Raw genomic sequence first — 19,167 nt, forward strand, 5'->3', positions numbered from 1 at the left:
TTCAGAATTTTGACAAAACTTCTGGAGGTGTCGGATGATCCACAAGTCTTAGCTGTTGCTGCTCATGATGTTGGAGAATATGTGAGGCATTATCCACGAGGCAAACGGTAAGGGAAAAGTAATTTAGCAGAGGAACTAATGGAGTAGGTGAAATCAAGATGCCCATAATATGGGGACTCATGATAAACCTAATTAAAAATGGGTGGTATAAAAGTATCAGTACAACTATAATACTACTTGTGTAGTGACCAGGAGAGATCACATTAGAAATTTCACATTCAGGGTTTTATTTTTGTTTGTATGATTTTAATTCAATAGCCATTTTGTGAGCACTGGTTATTTTTCAACTACTACTAGTAGTTACAGAGATGATGAGACATTTATTATTATTTAAAGATTTACTATTTTATCTGAGAGGGAGAGAGTGCGCACATATATGCACAGAGGGGATGGGGCAGAGAGAGAGAGAGAGAGAGAGAGAGAGAGAGAGAATCTCAAGCAGACTCCCTGTTGAGCAGTAAGCCTGCCATGGGGTTTAATCTCATGACTCTGAGATTATGACCTGAGCTGAAATCAAGAGTCAGATGCTTAATCCCCTGAGCTCAGGTGCCTGAAATGAGACATCATTATTCAACTTCTTAGATTCACAATATTGAAGAAAATATAATACCTGTAAAGAAAAGTTACAGTTAGATGTATAGGAATAGAATTGTATATTTCAGAGTATTGAAAAGAGGAATTCCGTGTGGGAGGAGACATATAAGATTTTACAGAGGTAGTGATACTGGCCACATAATTTAAAATCATCTAGGTATATTAACAATGAAAAGGTAGGCTTTTTTGGGAAGAATAAGAAATTAAGGTACCAGTATTATATCAAGGGAGAAAATATCAAGGGAGAAAACATTAAATGTTTGTATAAAGGGGCAGGTTTCTATTATTTGGAAAAGCAGAAATGCATAGTGCCTTGGTTGAATTATTCCTATTTCACTTGCTAGTTGATTTCCTAATCTATAAAATTGGGATGATAGTCATATTCCTTTCTTATAAGACTGATGCACAGATTAAATGAATTAACCCAATATAGTGATTAGAGTAGTGCCAGGAGGTACACAGTAAGTACTCAATAAGTATTAGTTACTTTTATTATTATTTTTTTGAAGATTTTTTTTTTATTTGAGAGAATGAGAGAGAGAGAGCCTGAGTGGGGAGGGGAAGGGAGAACGAGGCTTCCCACTGAGCAGGAAGACATAGAGCTCAATCCCAGGCATGACCTGAGTCGAAGGCAGACACTTTACTGACTGAGCTACCCAGCCATCCCTAGGTACTTTTATTATTACTAATGTTTGTATTTTATATTAATCAAAGTTATCTATAAGGAAGACATATAATAGTATTTATCTTTTTTATCTTATTTATCATAAAACAGTATCAGGTAAGCCCAGAACATCTTAGAATGTGAGCAAAAATTGGCAGAGCCACAGATATAATTGCATACTTTAACATTTCACAATTACTTTATAAGTTCCTCTTTCTCTTTATAGTTTATAAATATTTAAACATTATAAAACACCATGTCAGTGACTGAATGGAGGTATAGCTTTTCAAGCAGAGAAATTACCTTTAATTTCCAAGTGTCTGTGGAATATATTATTTTTGATCTTCACTTTGTTTTTTCTAGATCTGATTTATAGTCACTCAGACTGCTTTGTATTGGTGGATCTTGGTAAACTCCACTTGGAATATCACATGGGTCACATACTGAGTTGTCAGGATCTGCTATACGGAGAAGTAGGCTTGAAGTGGGCAAGGGGCAGCCTACCTTTGGTCTCAGAGATAAGAAGAGGTTGTCATTCATGTCCCTTTGGAGTGAAAAGGAGTTTCCCTTTGTACTTTTTCTGGGTGAGAATAATGAGCATGAACATCTGTGAACTCCATATGATGGTAACTGTGCAAAATGCAGCATAGTAGCCTCTAGTTTTGGAGCGCTGGGCCTGCCCAAAGCTCTTCTGGAGGGTAAATGAGAGAACATTAGGCAAGTGGCATATGGGAAATTACTCAGGATATTGGTACCTACTTCAGGAAAAGTAGAAAATTATTTAGTATAGCTACTGAATCTCTCAGTGTTTGAACTGCAGAATGTTTTCATTCTGACCCAGCAGACTCTTGTTTACTGGTCTAGCATAGAACTTCATTTTGGGTGCACTCCAGAAGCAGATGGCATAGATACAGCAGGTGCGTAAGTCTCTGTGTTAAAGCTCCCTATTGCAGTTTTTACTTCTCTCAGCTCCAGGATTTCTGTTTGGTTCTGTTTATTTGTTTCTTTATTGACATTTTGTTCATGTGTTGTTTTTCTAATTTTGTTCAGTTGTCTGTGTTCTCTTTCATCTCATTAAGTTTCTCTAAGATGATTGTTTTTTTTTGATCCTTTGTTAGGTAAACTTTAGGAATACATTTTTATGGGACTGGTTACTGGAGCTTTGTTAGTTTCCTTTGGTAGTGTATTTATCTGATTCTTTGGGGTCTGTTTAGCTTTGCATCGATGTCTACATTTGAAGGAACAAATACTTCTTTTAGTCTTTACCATTTTCAATAGATAATGACCTCCTCTCTGTTGCCTGGGCTAATGGATGCATTACTTTTGGAATCACATTCATGCTGGGTTGGAGTGGGTTGTACATGGTTGTGAGTCTGCAGTGGTGTCCATGGTTGACAGGTTTATTATTGGGGTATTAGGTAGACATGTTTTCACTCTGGTCTTCATATGGCTGGGACTGCCTCTAGTACCTTATTCAGTAGGGTAGTGCTGGGACAAGGGTCCACTTCAGGCTCCCACAGTTGTGTCCTTAGTCAGCTGTTCCCTTCTCAGGTATATGGATGGGTATAGCTCCTGCCAAGTTCCAGTGGGGACTGCTGCCTGGTCACTGCTGAGTCCTACGTGGGCAGGATAGGTGCTGGGCCTTGACTGAGAAGGGCTGGAACCAAGCTCTTGGGCCATTTTTAGTATCCTGGCCATGACTGAAGTCTGCATATCTGGCTTTGGAGGCATGAATGGATATTTTTACCACCTGTCCCTGGGCAGGTTGGACTGCTCCCTGACTTTGGCTGGAGGAACTGGAGCCAAGTATAGGATAGTTTCAGGATCTCCTGAGGCAAAGATGAGAGTGTCCCCTGTTAGGTCCCTATGTTGGCAGGGCTGCTCGTGACTGCAGCTTGGTGGGAATAGAACCGAGTAGAGGACCCTTTCAGGATCTCTAGGGTGCACATGAAGAGTGTCTCTCACTGGTTTTCTGGGTCAGCAGTACTGCTCTTGGACTGGCTGGGAAGGGATGGAGCTGGATATAGGGCCCTTTTTAGGATCTCTGGGAGCATTGTCAGAGTGTTTCCTGCTAGGTCCCTGAAGTTGGCTGGCCTGCTGGCAGGCCTTCTGTGATGGGGCTAGAGCCATGTGTAGAACGCTTCAGAATCTATAAGGGTGCAGCCAGAAATCTCCTGCTGGGTCTCTGTGCCAGCAAGAATGGGGACTGGCCAGAATGGACTAGAGACCAGTTATAGGGTGCTTTCAGAATCTACAGTTTGAGAGAGTTTATCAGGTTTAACTCCTGGGTAAGGGAAGGACTTCCAGACCTCAGCAGAGAAAGGCTGGAGCCTATCTAAGGACTATTTCAGGATCCACACAACTGAGACCAAAGTCTCTGTGTCTGTTAGCTGATGGATGAGTAGTATGATTCCTCCAAGGTCCCTTGGCATATTTTGTTAGTGGTAGAACTGAAACCAACAGGATTGTAGCAGAATTTTCGGTTATAGAGCTGTTTCTGGGTCTGTAGCCAGGACCATAGTCAGCGAATCAGCTTACCTGAATGTAAGCCTACCTTCTCAATGTGTCTCAGTTGGAGAATGCACCAGGGTTTCACAGTCCCCTACCTGGATCCCAAAGATCCTATGAAGGCACTTTTCCATGAATGGATGCCCAATTATTGCTGTTGAAGAGGGGCGATATGTGTGAAGGATGTCTTATTCAGCCATCTTGCAGCTGTCACTCCCATAGCCTATCTCTGCAAATTTTATGGTAGTGCTTTTACCCTTCTTGTCAACTGACCCTTCTAGATCAAAGGTCTGTATGCATTTAGTCAATGACTGTAAAATAGGTGAAATTATAGGTTCTGATTTTGTAGCAGTTGAAGTGTAACAACTTTAGCACCTGTAAAGAGAAAAATAGAACCACAGGAGAGGGAGAATATTAATGATCTTTGTTTTTCAGTGAATTATCCCTGTAGCTTTCCTCATGAAGGAAAACAGATCTTTCAGCTGTTGCACACTTTAATTGCTGGATCTGTCATCTACCTCCAGAGAGTGTTGCCACAATTTGGTGGTCATTCCCTTTAACCTCTTGAGACATCTGTTGGAAACAGAAGGGATAATAGCTTTTGCATCTCCCAAGCAAAATACCTCTCAGTAGTTCTTTATGTCTTCCCTAACCTCCATCCTGAAGCCTCCTTTATCCATTCCATGGGGCAGACATGTATCACCTATCTGGTACCATAGACAAATATGTCAGTCTTTTCTAGAACCAGGACTAGACTCTGGTATCTGACTTGAACCGAGACCCCTAAGGTTCATCCATCTGGGAGACCACACTGAGGACACCATCAACTTGTCTGCCCTCCCCTTATTCTTCTCTCCCAGCTGATGAAGATCTCATTTGGGTGGCCCAATAGTTGTAAACACTTTCTTTCCAGGGGCCATGAGTGTCCTTGGTATTGTACTTCCTGTATGAAGGCCAAGCATGAACTTGCTTCCCTCCTCAAAACCCTAGTAACTTACACCTTAGGAGTGGTGATAAGAAGCCTCCAAGTATTTAAGGAAACACTACCAGTAGATCACATAGTCCTCCGCTGAATATGATCACTTCCCCAAAAAGAAGTGATCAGTGATACTACCTTAACCCTGGAAGACATTCAAGTTAGCCTGAACTCACTGGTCAGCATTTGTTATAGATGAAAGAATTGCCCTGGACTTCCCTCTTGGGCCAATGAAGAATCTGCACATTCTTTATATATCTATCTATACCTGGATTCATGCAGAACTTAGGGGAAAGCCTTTGAATTTTAAGTAGATCTGATGTTTTATGGCATTTTTTCAGCTGGTTAAATCTAGGACCTTGGGGGACATGGATAATAAAATCATGGTGCTTTACCTTGGTGCTATGAATTTGATTCCAGCCTACATCATACAGGTGAATCACAGTGACCAGTGGAGTGGTATATTCATAGGTGAACCTGCTAGAAAGCAAGCTGATACAGAAATGAGGGTTTTATAGGTGGGGAGATATTTCTCTCAACTTTCTTTCCTTCTTGCACATTGAATGCCCTTTTCAAATAGATGTCTTCCTAGGAGCAAAGGGCAGGGTGCTTACTGTCCATTATGAGAGATTCAGGGTTCCTTTGGATGGATCCTTCATACGTATGTAATGGCTTATTTATAGTACTTTTGAAAAAGGTGGCTAAAAAGTAAATCTAGATAAAGTGCCCTCATTCTAAAATCATATAAGTGGTGAAAAGCTTATTTAAGGACTTACCTTCTTACAGTACTGATTTGTTACCAACATCATGAACCAGCTAGTGTTTCAAATGTGTCCTACCGATACACTGTTTACACCATATCTACTGCTAATCAGAAGCCTTTTATGCCTTCACATCATCCAATTCAGCCACATCCCTTCTTACCTCCCTTCTCAACTGTCTCCCCAATTAAGGATTATCTTGGACACCATACTTTGCCTTCTACACATCACTGGTATCACCCGCTGCATCAGTCCTAAGTGCTAAAACACTTCCTAAAATTTTTTGTTTTCGTTTGTTTGGTTTTTTTTTTTTTTTTTTTTTTGCTTGTTCATAAGCGGTGATGCTACTGTTTTGTTTTTGTTTTTTGGTCTTCCAGTGGCTTACATCTTACAAGGATCCATGGACCAGTGTATTCATTCTTTTTTTTTTGAAGCCCCTCACCAGTCTATTTCAGAATAAGTAAATTTCTCTACAGTCTTTTGCTCCTTCTTGTTTGAGATGTATTTTCAGATTATTTTCTCCTTATCACATAGTCCCTTAAAGAGTCTCATTCGTTTGGAATCTGCTTGATAAAAGGTAGCATTTTTTTTTTCTGTGATGTCATTCTCACATCTTCCTATACAGGAGTGTTTCTCAAACTTAATAAATAGTTTGCAGACCCAGAATTTGAAATAAACATTAAAAAAAATAATACTTAAATATTTTATTTATTTATTCATGAGAGACCGAGAGAGAGAGAGAGAACAAGAGAGAGAGAGAGAGAGACAGAGACATAGACAGAGGGAGAAGCAGGCTCCATGCAGGGAGCCGGAAGTGGGACTTGATCCTGGGACTCCAGGATCATGCCCTGAGCCGAACAAAAGCTGATGCTCAACCGCTGAGCTACCCAGGTGTCCCAATACTTAAATTTAATTATAGTTTATGGCATTTAATAAATTTACTGGTAACTCTTTCATGTCAGTTATAGTAATTATTTTGTTCTTGATCTTTTATCAAGATATCAAGAATAAAATGCTCAAGTAATGCATAAGTCAAGTTCTTTACTCACTTTTTCTTATTTTTTATCGCTATTAAGTTAAAATAAATGTTAACTCACTACAGTAAATTGGCAGGAATGGCTACAACAGGAATATCTTCTCCATAGGTGCATAGTACATATGCTAATAGCTAGTGGGCACCACAGTCATCAGCACAGAATTACACAGTGGTTAAGTGCACAGACTAAACTTGCCTAAGTTCAAATCCCAGCGCTACCACCTTGTAACTGTGCAACCTTGGCATATAGCTTCTCTGTGCCTCAGTTTCCTTCTCTGTAAATGTGAGGATTAAATGAGTTCCCATGTAATGCACTTAGGACAGAGTCAACACATAGTAAGTACCATTTAGGTGTTTTTTGATAAACCAGTTAAATGAGTAATTTTGTCCAGTTGTTAGTATCTATTATCCTGCACAATAGCAATTGCAGTTGCCATTTGAACAACATTGGTTTGAACTGTGTAGTCCCACTTATATGTGGACTTTTTATAATACAGTACTATAAATGTATTTTGTCTTATGATTTCCTTAATAACATTTCCTTTACTGTCAGAATGGTATATGGTATAACACACATATAGTATAACACACAAAATTTGTGTTAGTTGTTTATATTACTGGGTAAGACTTCTGGTCAACAGTAGGGTATTAGTAATTAAGTTTTGGGGGAGTCAGGAGTTATATGTGGATTTTAACTGTGTGTGGGGTTGATGTTCCTAACCTCCTCCACCCTTGTGTTGTTCAAGGTTTAACTACTCTTCTCTGCTGTATGTTTTTGATATCATGTGATGTTAAACATTACTTAATAAGGAAATTTGGCTTTCTCTAAGAACATAGTGTTCTTCGTGGTGGACTTTTTTTCTTTTTACAAGTTTCTTGGTAATGATTTATACTCAACACACAGCAGGAGTGTCAGGATGTTGTCTCCTTTTGAATTTTGTCCGTTTCTCCATTTCAAACAGTAAAATCAGTTGACAAAGTTTCATATCAGAAATGTTATACACAACCGATGAATAATTGGACACTACATCTGAAACTAATGATGTATACTCTGTCAGCTAATTGAATTTAAATTAAAAAAAAAGAAATATTTTGGAGATTACCCGTGAATATATTGCTGGTCCACTGATAAATATTTGAGTGGTCATAGCATAATTCTCATCTGTCATTCTCTTTTATCACACTCAGATTTGTCTTGGCATGCAGATTTATATATGACATTAAAAATGGAGTCCTGTTCACTCTTATTTTACATACTTGTTATTTTCATGACTCCTTTTATAGTTTAAAGAAACCCTTTTGATTCAGTAGCTTGTTTTTGTAAATTCAGACTGAGAGCATAACATAACAGTAACTTACCCCAAACTGTGTATTTAATAATTGTCCTCAATAAATGCAAATAACATGAAAGTAAGCTATCGGAATGAATTTACCCTGTCAACTATACTTGGCAGTTAGTTCTTGTAAAGGACCCACAGCCTTTAAGATTGTGATATGATTTCCAAGAAACAAATACCACTCATTAATCTTATTTTTCAAATGAGTATGATGGAATGTGAATAAAATTTTTCCATTGTTTAGTCTTTGGAAAACACAAGACCACCTGTGGCCCTGACAGATGCCGCAGTCACACTTTGATGACTAGTGCCTGAGAGTTGTCCCAAGGAGAGTGTGCCCCCTTTGCATGCATAACTCATTGGCACAGATGGTGTAATGAACATTGTTCCATGCAGCAGAACATTGCAACAGCAACATCAGAGCCACATCAAACCCTTAGAGGCTTGAGCTAGCCTCTAAGTGTGCTGGACTGTAACTCTCAAAAAGAGGAACTATATCTGACCAGGCATATTGTTTACCACAGTGTAGGACATTATAAATGTTGAGCGAGAGAGCAATCAAAAGAATTTCTGCTTATTTTAAAATGAACATTTTTATATTAAGTAAAGATCTCTATTTTCCTTTGTACAAAGTCTAGCATAGCATACAAAAGTAAAAATTAGTACTTGTTTTGATAGTGGCATTAAGTTTTTATCAAACCAAGTTAATTTATTTTTTCTAAATTAGAGTCATCAGGAAATGTAACATGCTTACTATAGGAAACTTGAAAAATATGGAAAGAATAATAAAAAAACAAGACTAGTTTTGAGCTAAAAGTAATAGCTTATTTTTTTCAGGTTTTTTTTCCCCTCTATACATACTTTTTTTTCCTTCCAAAATGTTGATCATATAATATTTCCTGTTTTATCTCTTGATTTTTTGTGGGAATTTCCCATCTACAAATTTTTAAAAATATACATTAATGCTATCTATAGATAAATGATAAATGTATTCCATGTGCTCAAATCTTACTAGTGGCTATTTGATATGCTTCCAATTTTTCATTATTAAAAAAACAGAGTGAATGTCTTTGCAAACATTTATTTTCTTTTTTTCTGGTCCCTTAAATACATTCCATGAGAGAAAGTATATAAGTAATTCTGAGATTTGAAAAACATTATTAAATAGAGAATTATTCAGGCTCTAAGCAGCACTAGGTGAAAATACCATCTTTACCACCCTCTCAGCAGCAATGAGTGTTATCATTTCTCTTAAACTCTCACAGGGGAAACTGGTATCTGGTGCTTTTAATTTGTACTTTGATTACTTACATGACTTACTAGGAATTTAACTGCTACATTTAAGACATAAATCTTTATTATTTTATTTATTTATTTTTATTTTTTTAATAAATTTATTTTTTATTGGTGTTCAATTTGCCAACATACAGAACAACACCCAGTGCTCATCCTGTCAAGTGCCCCCCTCAGTGCCCGTCACCCATTCACCCCCAGCCCCCGCCCTCCTCCCCTTCCATCACCCCTAGTTCGTTTCCCAGAGTTAGGAGTCTTTATGTTCAAGACAGAAATCTTTAAAGTTTATTGTTTACATTTCTATTCTATTCATAATATTTTCATCATGTCAGTTTCAGTTACCATATAGTGAAATTCATTAATTCACTAGGCATTAATGTTTTGTTATCTGCTATGTGCTGGGTATCATTCTGAGCATGGCCTTACGGAGCTTACTTCCAGTGAAATCCTTTGTGGTTTCTTTTCTTTTCTTTTCTTTCTTTTTTTTTTTTTCATATCCTTTGTGGTTTCTTCAACTACTTTTATGCTTTCCCATTTAGAAGTCTGGTAAATATTCTCCTAAATTATTTTTATTTATTTTTTTTTAAATTTTTATTTATTTATGATAGTCACACAGAATGAAAGAGAGAGGCAGAGACATAGGCAGAGGGAGAAGCAGGCTCCATGCACTGGGAGCCTGACGTGGGATTCGATCCTGGTTCTCCAGGATCGTGCCCTAGGCCAAAGGCAGGCGCTAAACCGCTGCGCCACCCAGGGATCCCTATTTTTGTTTTAAAAAATGTTAATCACCTTCTTTGAGGAGAACAATAGAATAAGACAAAATAGTGATTTCTGTGCTATTAAACTTACAGACTCTCGAGGGTATATATAGTGTTTCATAGAAAAGTATCTACTTGCCTGTAAATGGAATCATACATGCAACTTAACCATTTTTAGCAATATATTGTAGAATCATAATATGTTACATTATCTTACTGTGTATATAATTTCATTAGCCATGAATAGAATGCTAAACAGTAGAATCCTTATCAGGATATTTTATGTAACCGTAGTATATATTGTAGAACTACATTAAGACAGGAAAAAGACCTTTAGAACAAACAAAAATAGTGCTGTGCTTTTTAGGATATTTAAAGTTTACTCTAAAATTACATTTTCCTTATTTCACCAGCTGCTACATTCCTTAAGAGTTCCTGCCAGTACTGAGCTTGTTAATCATGTTTTATAATATTGCAGCCTAACATGCTCTTGACTCAACTTGTTTTGGAATACAGCCAGCAGGTTTTTCTCTATTAAACAATAGCTTATGAACAAAGTACTCGGGTCTAATTCTAAATTAAATCATCCACATATTCTGTCTTTTTAATGATGCCTTATGTTAATGATATCTTGTTTTAATAAACTAACTGGAAAGATGATTTTTCTCACCATTTTTTCAAGTATCAATGATTTTGGACATCTGTATAATCTGAAAGTAATTGGTGTTTCAGTTAAATTTAAAAGACAGGAAATGTTCATTTTATTGCAGTGAGCTTCAGTGGAGTGGAGATTGTCCATCACTCTGTGAGATCTGCTGGAGTCTCTTGAGTTTGAAAATGAAGGCTTAATGAATAAATACTTATTCATTCAATTATTAAAAGCAAAACTCTTCAAAATTTACTTGCTTATAATATGAGAAGGTAGTAAAGGGGACAAGGATTTAAAATGTCAAAAACACCACATTATAGAGGAATAGGCAGCACATTTGTTGTGAGGATTACATGAGGTAAAAAATATGAAGTGTTTAGCATTGTGTTCGGCATGTGTAAAAATGCTATTGTTGTTGTTATATAAGTGGTATGTGATCTCCTTTTTTTTTAAATCCATCATATTTTACACACACTATGGCAGTTTTCTGAGATTATATTAATTCATACACAGTTAATCCTCATTTTTCATGGATTCTATATTTGTGAATTTGCGTGTTAGAATTTATGTATAATGCCCAAATTAATACTCAGGTATTTGAGATCATTTGTGGACACATTCAGGGCAGAGGAAAGTTTGAGTTGCCGGACATACAACTAAAGTCAAACAAGGCGAGATTCTGCCTCCTTGTCTTAGCTCTTGTACTATAAACCAGTGCCCTTTTTGAGATTTGTTTAGTGCCATGTTTTTGCATTTTTGTGCCTTTTCTTGGTGATTTCCCTGTGTACAATGGCCCCTGAGCACAGTGCTGAAGTGCTCTCTAGTGTTCCCGAACACAAGAAGGCTGTGATTTACCTTATGGAGGAAATCCACGTGTTAAATAAGCCTCATTCCGGCATGAGTTATAGTGTGTGAGTCCATTGTTGATGAATCAACAACAGACATTGAATTGTCTTTAAACAGAAGCATGTAAAACAAGTCTGTTATCGACTGGTTGATGAGAATGTCATGACTAGAGGCTTGCAGGAACAGAATCCTATATTTCCCTTAGAAGTCTCAGTATTCACTAAATCAGCATTTATGGTAACTTTATAGAACACAACAACCATAAATAGTGAGAATCAGTTGTATTTTCCAAGTGTTGTAGGTATCCAGATGGGGACCAATAAATAATTCCTTTCCTACTTGCTTGAATTCCAGACTATTGATAAACTTGACAAAGGAGGTATAACAGATTGAGGCCAAAATAGAATCTTCCCTGAGAAAGTCATTAAGAGACAGATGGCCTTCCTATTACTGAACCCATTAGCTCCAGGTGGCACTGAACCGGTGTGGAAGAGAAAAGAGAATGTGGATGTGTGTGTGTGTCCTTGATTCCTGCTTCCAAACTCACCAGGCACAGAAGTCCCCTCTGAGAGGAGTAGGCAAGGGCAGGGGAGACAGGAGCATTTTCTGAACAAGCAGATGTAAGAAGTCAGCCCTGCCACCCCCCTCAAAGTAGCTCATACATACTAATACCAGATTGGTTGGTTGAAGAAGACATTGTGGTGAAATAAGAATGTCTTTAGATTTGTTCCTCAGAACTCCTTTAAAATTTATTCAGGGTTGATAATCTTTTTGTGCCTTTGGATGAAAACCTAGTGGGTTGTGTTACTTTCCCCCTCATGCTTAGATAACAGCCCTACTGTCATTTTAAGTCAAAAGAAGGGTTTGGTTGAAGACCTTTGGTAGCCCTTCGTGCTACTTATCAAAAGTAGGCCTTCCCTCTTTTCTCTCTGATGCTCTCAACAGGTGCAGGCCCACAGTCCTTTCTCTTCCTGGCTGTTTCTCTAGCTTACCTACTGTTGCCTCACTCTTTCTGAGGCTGGTGAATGGAGAAGGAGGAGGCCACAGGGAGAAGCAGGGATTTTCTTACTTGCTATTATTGTTGGCTGCTTTATGCTCTCCCACCGTGGCTGATCATTTCTCTTGGGAGCACTTTTTGGGGTTCATTGAAGGTACCTTTTCTGGGCCATTTATTGCAGCTCCCCTAGGCTAGGTTGAGCCATTGTTGTGTTTCATCTGACTCATGGTGCCACTCAAACGTCTTTGCACCTTTGGCTTCTGAGAATGTCAGCTGATCCTGACGCTCCTCCTACTTTACTGCTTACTAGTTACCGTGACCTCTCAGGGTTGAGTCATTGTCAGGCACCAGACTAGAAAATGTGCGCCTGTCTCTTGTGTGAGGTTTCCTTGGCATGGGATTGGAAGCCATTACCACCTGTTTCTTTTCTGCAGGGCAGAGGCCTACCATGTGATCTATCATGTTCCACAGATTACATACAAATCATCCTTCCCCTCCCTGGATCCTTTAATATTTGAAATAGAATTCCCCAAGGGGATTAAAAATTGTTAGAGTTCTTTATAAAATCTGTATTTGATACTCTCTCATGGATTCACTTTAGTGTCTGATATCTGTTGATTTGGCATCTCAATTGATACTGAGACAGGAGTTCTATATTATCATCCTGTATGTACATATATACCTATGAATTTCAGCAGTTCCAAAAAATTAATGTATTACAAAAGTGTTAGGTAAACTGATGTCTAGTTAAATTGTCAGCTTAAGCAGATCAGTATTTTCTAGTGTGGCAATGGATAATTCTAAGCACATGTGAGAATAAGGTACCTTAGACCATGGGACTTTATTTTTCCTGAATGCTATTCCTGATTTGTATATTTTTCTCTTAAATTTCTGTTCTTTATCATTAATCCTGACTGCCATCCTAGACTACTTATAACTTTTGAAAGAGTTAATATTGGAAAGTGCAGAGATGAACAACTGGCCAATAGTAAGTGTTGTATAGATATTTGCTATTATAATTATTTAGAATTCTAGTAATGGTATGCTATAGCAATTGAGGGAGGGTTATTGTCAGGCAATTTTGCTATAATAAAGGCCTATCTTTTTTGATGGCTTACTCGTCCTTTAATGATGTCATTTTGACAAAAATTAACTAGATAATATTGTTATTAGTGTAGTACATATTAATAAAATTTGGTAATATATTTAATAGATATTTGATGAGAACTTTTTGTCTTGAGCCCTGGGAACATAGGGTAAGCAATGCCATGCATAGTTTGGCCTTCATGGATCTTCTTATTTAATGAAGGAGACATTTGATATTTTAGAAGGTTATTCAGGTGTAAAATTGCAACTCAGATGAATACTTCTGATATATCCTCTATTTCTCTTCTTTGCACTCCTACCTTGTAAGAAGTGATCACTTTTCTCTCTATAGCATTCTAGCTCTTCTTTCTTTACATCTCAGGTTGAATTCATAAGTGTTCAGGATAGTTTGAAAGAGCTAACTAGGTAAGTTTGGGGGGTCCCCTAATCTTCCGCCATCTTGCATCTTCCTCACGCAACTCAGATGAGTACAATGAAGGAAAGATAACACAGTGCCATGAAAAGGGCATATTTGGGGATCAATATGGGTAGAGAGAAGACTTCTCTGAGGAAGTGACAACTGAGGCAAGATCTGAAAGATGAATAGAAGTTACCTTCCCTATAAAGTGAGATGTTATATAAAGTAGGACAGCTTCTGGGAGAGAAAATAGCATATACCAAGAGTCTGTGGCTGAAGGACCTGAGAGAAGGCTAGGGGAGTCCAAGTGCAGAGAGAGGTGTGTGTCTGTGCTCTCTGGGGGCACTTGGATGAGAACTCCAAGTCAGACTGTGAAAGACCCAGTTAGCCACTATTTTAAGTTCAGATTTTTGGAAAGATCACTTTACAGTGAGGAGAATAAGTTGAAGGGGGGCAGCCCCTGTGTCCTCATAACCACCATCACTATCCTTAATGTCATTATCATTATAGTAGCAGAAAGGGGCTTACCATATTGCAGGGACCTGGGCTTCACAGCAATGCCATAAGGGAGGTGTCCTTATTCCCCTCATTTGCCAGGAAGGAATTTACTAGATTAAATGACTTGATATAACATATCTGATAATGAATAGAACTGATGTTAGATAAAGTAATGTTTTAGAGCACAGTACTTGGTACATAAGAAACACTCAATTGATGTTTGGTTATAATTATACTACATTTTTTCCCTTGATTCAATACTTTTAAAAAAAAAAGATGCTTTAAAGTATAAAAGGATATAGAGGTAAAAACTTCTCTTTCACCCTTGACCCCCATCTACCCATCTTTGAGACTGTCTGCGACCGCCAGAGGCCCTACTGCATTATTGCTGACTGTGTAGCGGTGGCGGTGTTGCCCACTAGACAGTACAGCCTGGAGACTCCACACTGTTGTGCTGGCCTTAAGAGGCTACACAGCTCTAGCTGCAGCCGCACCCTTACAACAGAATGGAGAACCTCTTTCTGTTCATGAAACAAATCACCATTTTTGCTTCACGTTTGCATCTGTAGCAGCTGGATTTTTCAGGGTGTTAGGGGATGCAGTGATAGAAAGCCAGTGTCAGTTTCAATCACCTTAGTGCTCTTGACAGTAGAAATTTTCTCCCCTGTTTCACTGGCCAGGAGGTCATGTGGCCTATTGCATCATTATAATAAAGGACAGATATCTTTTAAAGTCTTTTTCAGGGAATTAATATGGCTTCTCCTGGGTACTTTTTAATTAACCCTGTGTTTCCTGTTAATCTGCATCTGAGCCTCACAGCACGGCAACTGGTGGACTTAATATTGATCTGATATTGTGGCAGACATTAGGTGGTGCTCAATACACAGCTTTTAAGCAAACTAGAAATACTGGTAATAAAGAAGTTTTAGGAGCATCTGGGTGGCTCAGCTGGTTAAGTGGCTCATGAGGGTCATGATTCTAGGGTCCTGGGATCCAGCCTTTGGCTCATGAGGGTCGTGATTCCAGGGTCCTGGGATCCAGCCCTACATCAGGCTCCCTGCTCATTGGGTAACCTGCTTCTCCCTCTCCCTCTGCAGCTCCCCCTGCTTGTGCTCTCTCTCTGTCAAATAAATAAATAAAATCTCAAAAAAAAAAAAAAGCTTTTAATACTCAACGTAGAAAACCATACTCTAGAGTACTACAACAGTCTGAGTTATCCATAGATATTTGCCTGGATTGGGAGATGAGAATAACAGCTGGATTTTCCAGTAAGAATTTAAAAGAGAGCAAACTTGACTATTTTAAATCTGTGATTCATAAAAAATGATATAAAAAAGGCATGTGTCAGTTTACTTACATGTATTATAACTTTTCTCTTTAAAATCCCTTGGCACTTTGGTATATGGCTCTCAGCTGACTAACAGCATGAGTTAGAAAGGAATGGCAGCATCTTCACAAAATGGCTTCTGTTCCTCAGGGTTATTGAACAGCTTGGTGGGAAGCAGCTGGTAATGAACCACATGCACCATGAGGACCAGCAAGTTCGCTACAATGCTCTTCTGGCTGTGCAGAAGCTCATGGTGCACAACTGGTATGTGTTGACTTTTCCTTCCTCTTCCACACTGATCTGTAAGATCTCACCTACCCCTTCCAAAGGTTCTTATATAAAACGTTCTAATGAATGACAGTTTTTTAAATCAGCAATTTTGATTAAATATCTAGAAATATATTTTAGTAATTGAGAGCAATAACATCATTTTGGAAAGACCAATGGGTTTGATGTTCTCAAAAATGTATATTCAAAGTACTAATATAAAAAACAATTCCAGAAGTAACTAAAAGGACAATTGTGGCTTAAGTGAATCAGTCTTTTTTTTGGAGTTGAAAGTAATCCAGTTGGATTACTGATCAGAGACTTTACAATTTTGCATGGTTTCACTTTTCAGCATATGGTTAACCTGAATGGTTTTTACAAGTTTATGTGAAAACAATAAAAGCTGAGATTCAGCTCTCCTATTTCATTCATTATAGCCTTTTGCTTTTGAAATAATGGAAGTCATGTTTTTCTCTCATTTGTTTTTACTTTTCAAATAAAAATTGTTTGCTTTTTTGTATCTGCTTGAAACAAGATAAATTGAAAAGTGACTGTTTAGATATAATGGTGAGCTTTTTGTGTCCGTGATGAAACAAACCAGAATTCCTTTGCCATGGCTGTTTTTCACTGTGAGTTGGTTGGGTATTGAGTGCTTTCAGTGCTCTATTGAACAGTTCACATACCTTTCTATTATCCACCATTTTGAAGGGTGCTTTGGGGTTGGGTTGTTTTGTTAAGGCGCAGTGAACAAATGCATGTTCCTTGTAACTGACAATAACACTACCAGTACTTCCAAAGGAAAGAATTGATGGTGCCTTGGAAAGCATGCATTTGAAAGATGCAGGCAAATACAGTATAGGGGACCATCCAGGAGTGCTACTATGGTATCATAACATCATAATGTTGCCACTTAAGCATTTTTTTCACAAATACATTTATGCATTCTTTCAGAAACCACCTTTTATGTACCTATGGGCTATAGGTATGATGGAAGTAGGTGCAACTTTACATATGATGAGTAGAGAAGGCCTCTCTGAGTAGGCCAAAACAACTAAGCTGATGCTTTAATGATAAGTAACTAGCTATACAACCCAAGTATTAGAAGTAAGCATTTCAGGTAAAGAGGATGAGAGAGAAAGGGCCATAAATCTTGTTTTTTTTAAAAGCAATGTCTGAGGACATATTTTGCTTGTCCACAGAGGGGGGTGCTGGTGCTATTGGTACAAGTGAGGAGAGGCCAGGGGTGCTGCTAAACATACTATAATGCATGGACAGCCCCCTACAATGAAGAAGTGTCCTGCCTAATATATCAGTAGTGCCAAGCTTGAAAGTCTCTAATTTGAGGGTAGTGTGAGGGCCAACATGGAAGAAGATAGGCAAGGAGAGGTTGTCAGGGAACCGATCATGTAGGGTCTTGTAGGCTACCATTTGACTCTTACTTTTGAGTTGAAAGCTATTCAAAGGTTTTTAAATGAGAGAATTGACAAGATCTGATGCGTACGTTTTAAAAAGATCTCTGAGGCTACTCCCTGGTGAATGGATTATGCAGGGGTAAGCATGAAGGCAAAGGACTATTTTGATAGGTTCTCATTGTGGTCAAGAGTAGAGATGGTTAGTGGCTTGGATTAGAACACTGAAAGTTGAGATAACAAATAGTAGATGAACTTGGATAGATGTCAGAGCTAGTGCTAGCTGCACTTGATGGACTGAAAGCGTTTTTGCTTGTTTTCATATACTCAGTGCAAGAAGAAAGGGATCAAAGCAGAGGGTACTCAGAAATGGTTTTCATCTATTTAGGAGGAGCAAAAAACTTTTCAAGGCTGTCAATAAAAGCAGAATACTCAACTGGATTTCTCTCCTTATTTCACCTTACCATGGGTCACTTTTTCAACAGAAATGAAATATTTAGTAATTTTATATCTCTTGATTTGTTTATGCCTCTTTCCTAAATTAGTTGAAAGAATGTTGGCATTTAGTAGAGTTTGAGGCTATTACAAACAGCAAACTTATATTTACCTTCTGTGAAACAATTTTATTTTCCATTTTTGTTTAAATTAAGATTGATGAAGTATAGGTCCTGTTTTGTTAATAAAAATTCTTTTTAATAGTTCTTTCTCATAAAGGAACTATTGTTGGGTTTAGGGTTTTTTTTTTTAATGTATATTTCTGATGTGGAAGAAAAGAGGGGTATATTTCTTTGCCAGTGGAGAAAATTTTTTGGTTGAGAATTTTTGTTGAAATGATCATGCATTGATGATGATACATTTGCAATTGGAATATTTTCCTTAAATTTAGGAACTTGATTTAGTTTCTTGGTACATTTTTCAATGTATGATTACAAAAGAAAAAGTAAATGTCATTGTAGCCAGAGACTGTTTTCTTTGCTCTCTGTCACTGACTAGCTGATGAGAGAATATCCCTTTTCCTCCTCTGTCATTATGTGCTAAGGTCTCTTAACTTTGTTTTAATTATGATAAATTTCCTGTGATAGAGAAGCTTAATGTCAGTGTTTTCCTACACTTTCTTTTTTAAACAAAATTTCATATGAAGAAAAATTTTGTTGTGACATGTATTTTGTTGTGACATATACATTTCCGTGTCTCTTTGTGCCAGAGATGAAAATTGTTCTAGTAATGGCAATTTATTTAAATGTCAGATTAAGATGAGATTGAATAGAATGCAATTTGGAAAGTAAATCTTCTGCAAAATGTATCCCCAAATTGAAAAAGGATTTTGTATATGTATCTTTATGCGGGTATCCAATTTGTCATCATTAAATCATGCTAGTAGAGAGTGCCTTTTTACTTGCCTAAAGCAGATTTTATCCCCCCCTGAAAATACGATTCTGGTGTCCTAAAGATGTTTATTGATTGAATCTTACAAAATTCCTCTTGGAATTGTTTATTTTCACACCAAATACAAATGTGAAAACAGAATTGACTTTGTTTCCTTTTAGCATTTTGTTTTAAGTAAAATGATTTTTTATAAATGATTTAATACTATAGAGAGAAATAAGTTAGTTGAACATAATTAAAATATAATCATAGATATAAATAGAATAAAAGTCTGCCTGAATGGCAATAGCAGCTTTT

At 37.6% G+C, this 19,167-nt stretch overlaps 1 protein-coding gene across 2 annotated transcripts in view; it reads left to right on the forward strand.

Annotated features, from left to right (window-relative positions):
• The window catches only part of ATP6V1H (ATPase H+ transporting V1 subunit H), a 135,612-nt gene that overhangs the window by 82,723 nt on the left and 33,722 nt on the right, over positions 1-19,167 (forward strand). The window contains exons 12-13 of one of the 2 annotated variants that reach the window (XM_055318350.1): positions 6-107; positions 15,959-16,072. In XM_055318350.1, the coding sequence (XP_055174325.1) occupies positions 6-107; positions 15,959-16,072 (216 nt within the window). The remainder of the gene's footprint in view (positions 1-5; positions 108-15,958; positions 16,073-19,167) is intronic. The other variant, XM_055318351.1, reaches the window with a different exon arrangement.

Source organism: Nyctereutes procyonoides, unplaced genomic scaffold (genome assembly GCF_905146905.1).
Source record: "Nyctereutes procyonoides isolate TBG_1078 unplaced genomic scaffold, NYPRO_anot_genome, whole genome shotgun sequence".
In the NCBI taxonomy this organism is placed as follows: domain Eukaryota; kingdom Metazoa; phylum Chordata; class Mammalia; order Carnivora; family Canidae; genus Nyctereutes; species Nyctereutes procyonoides.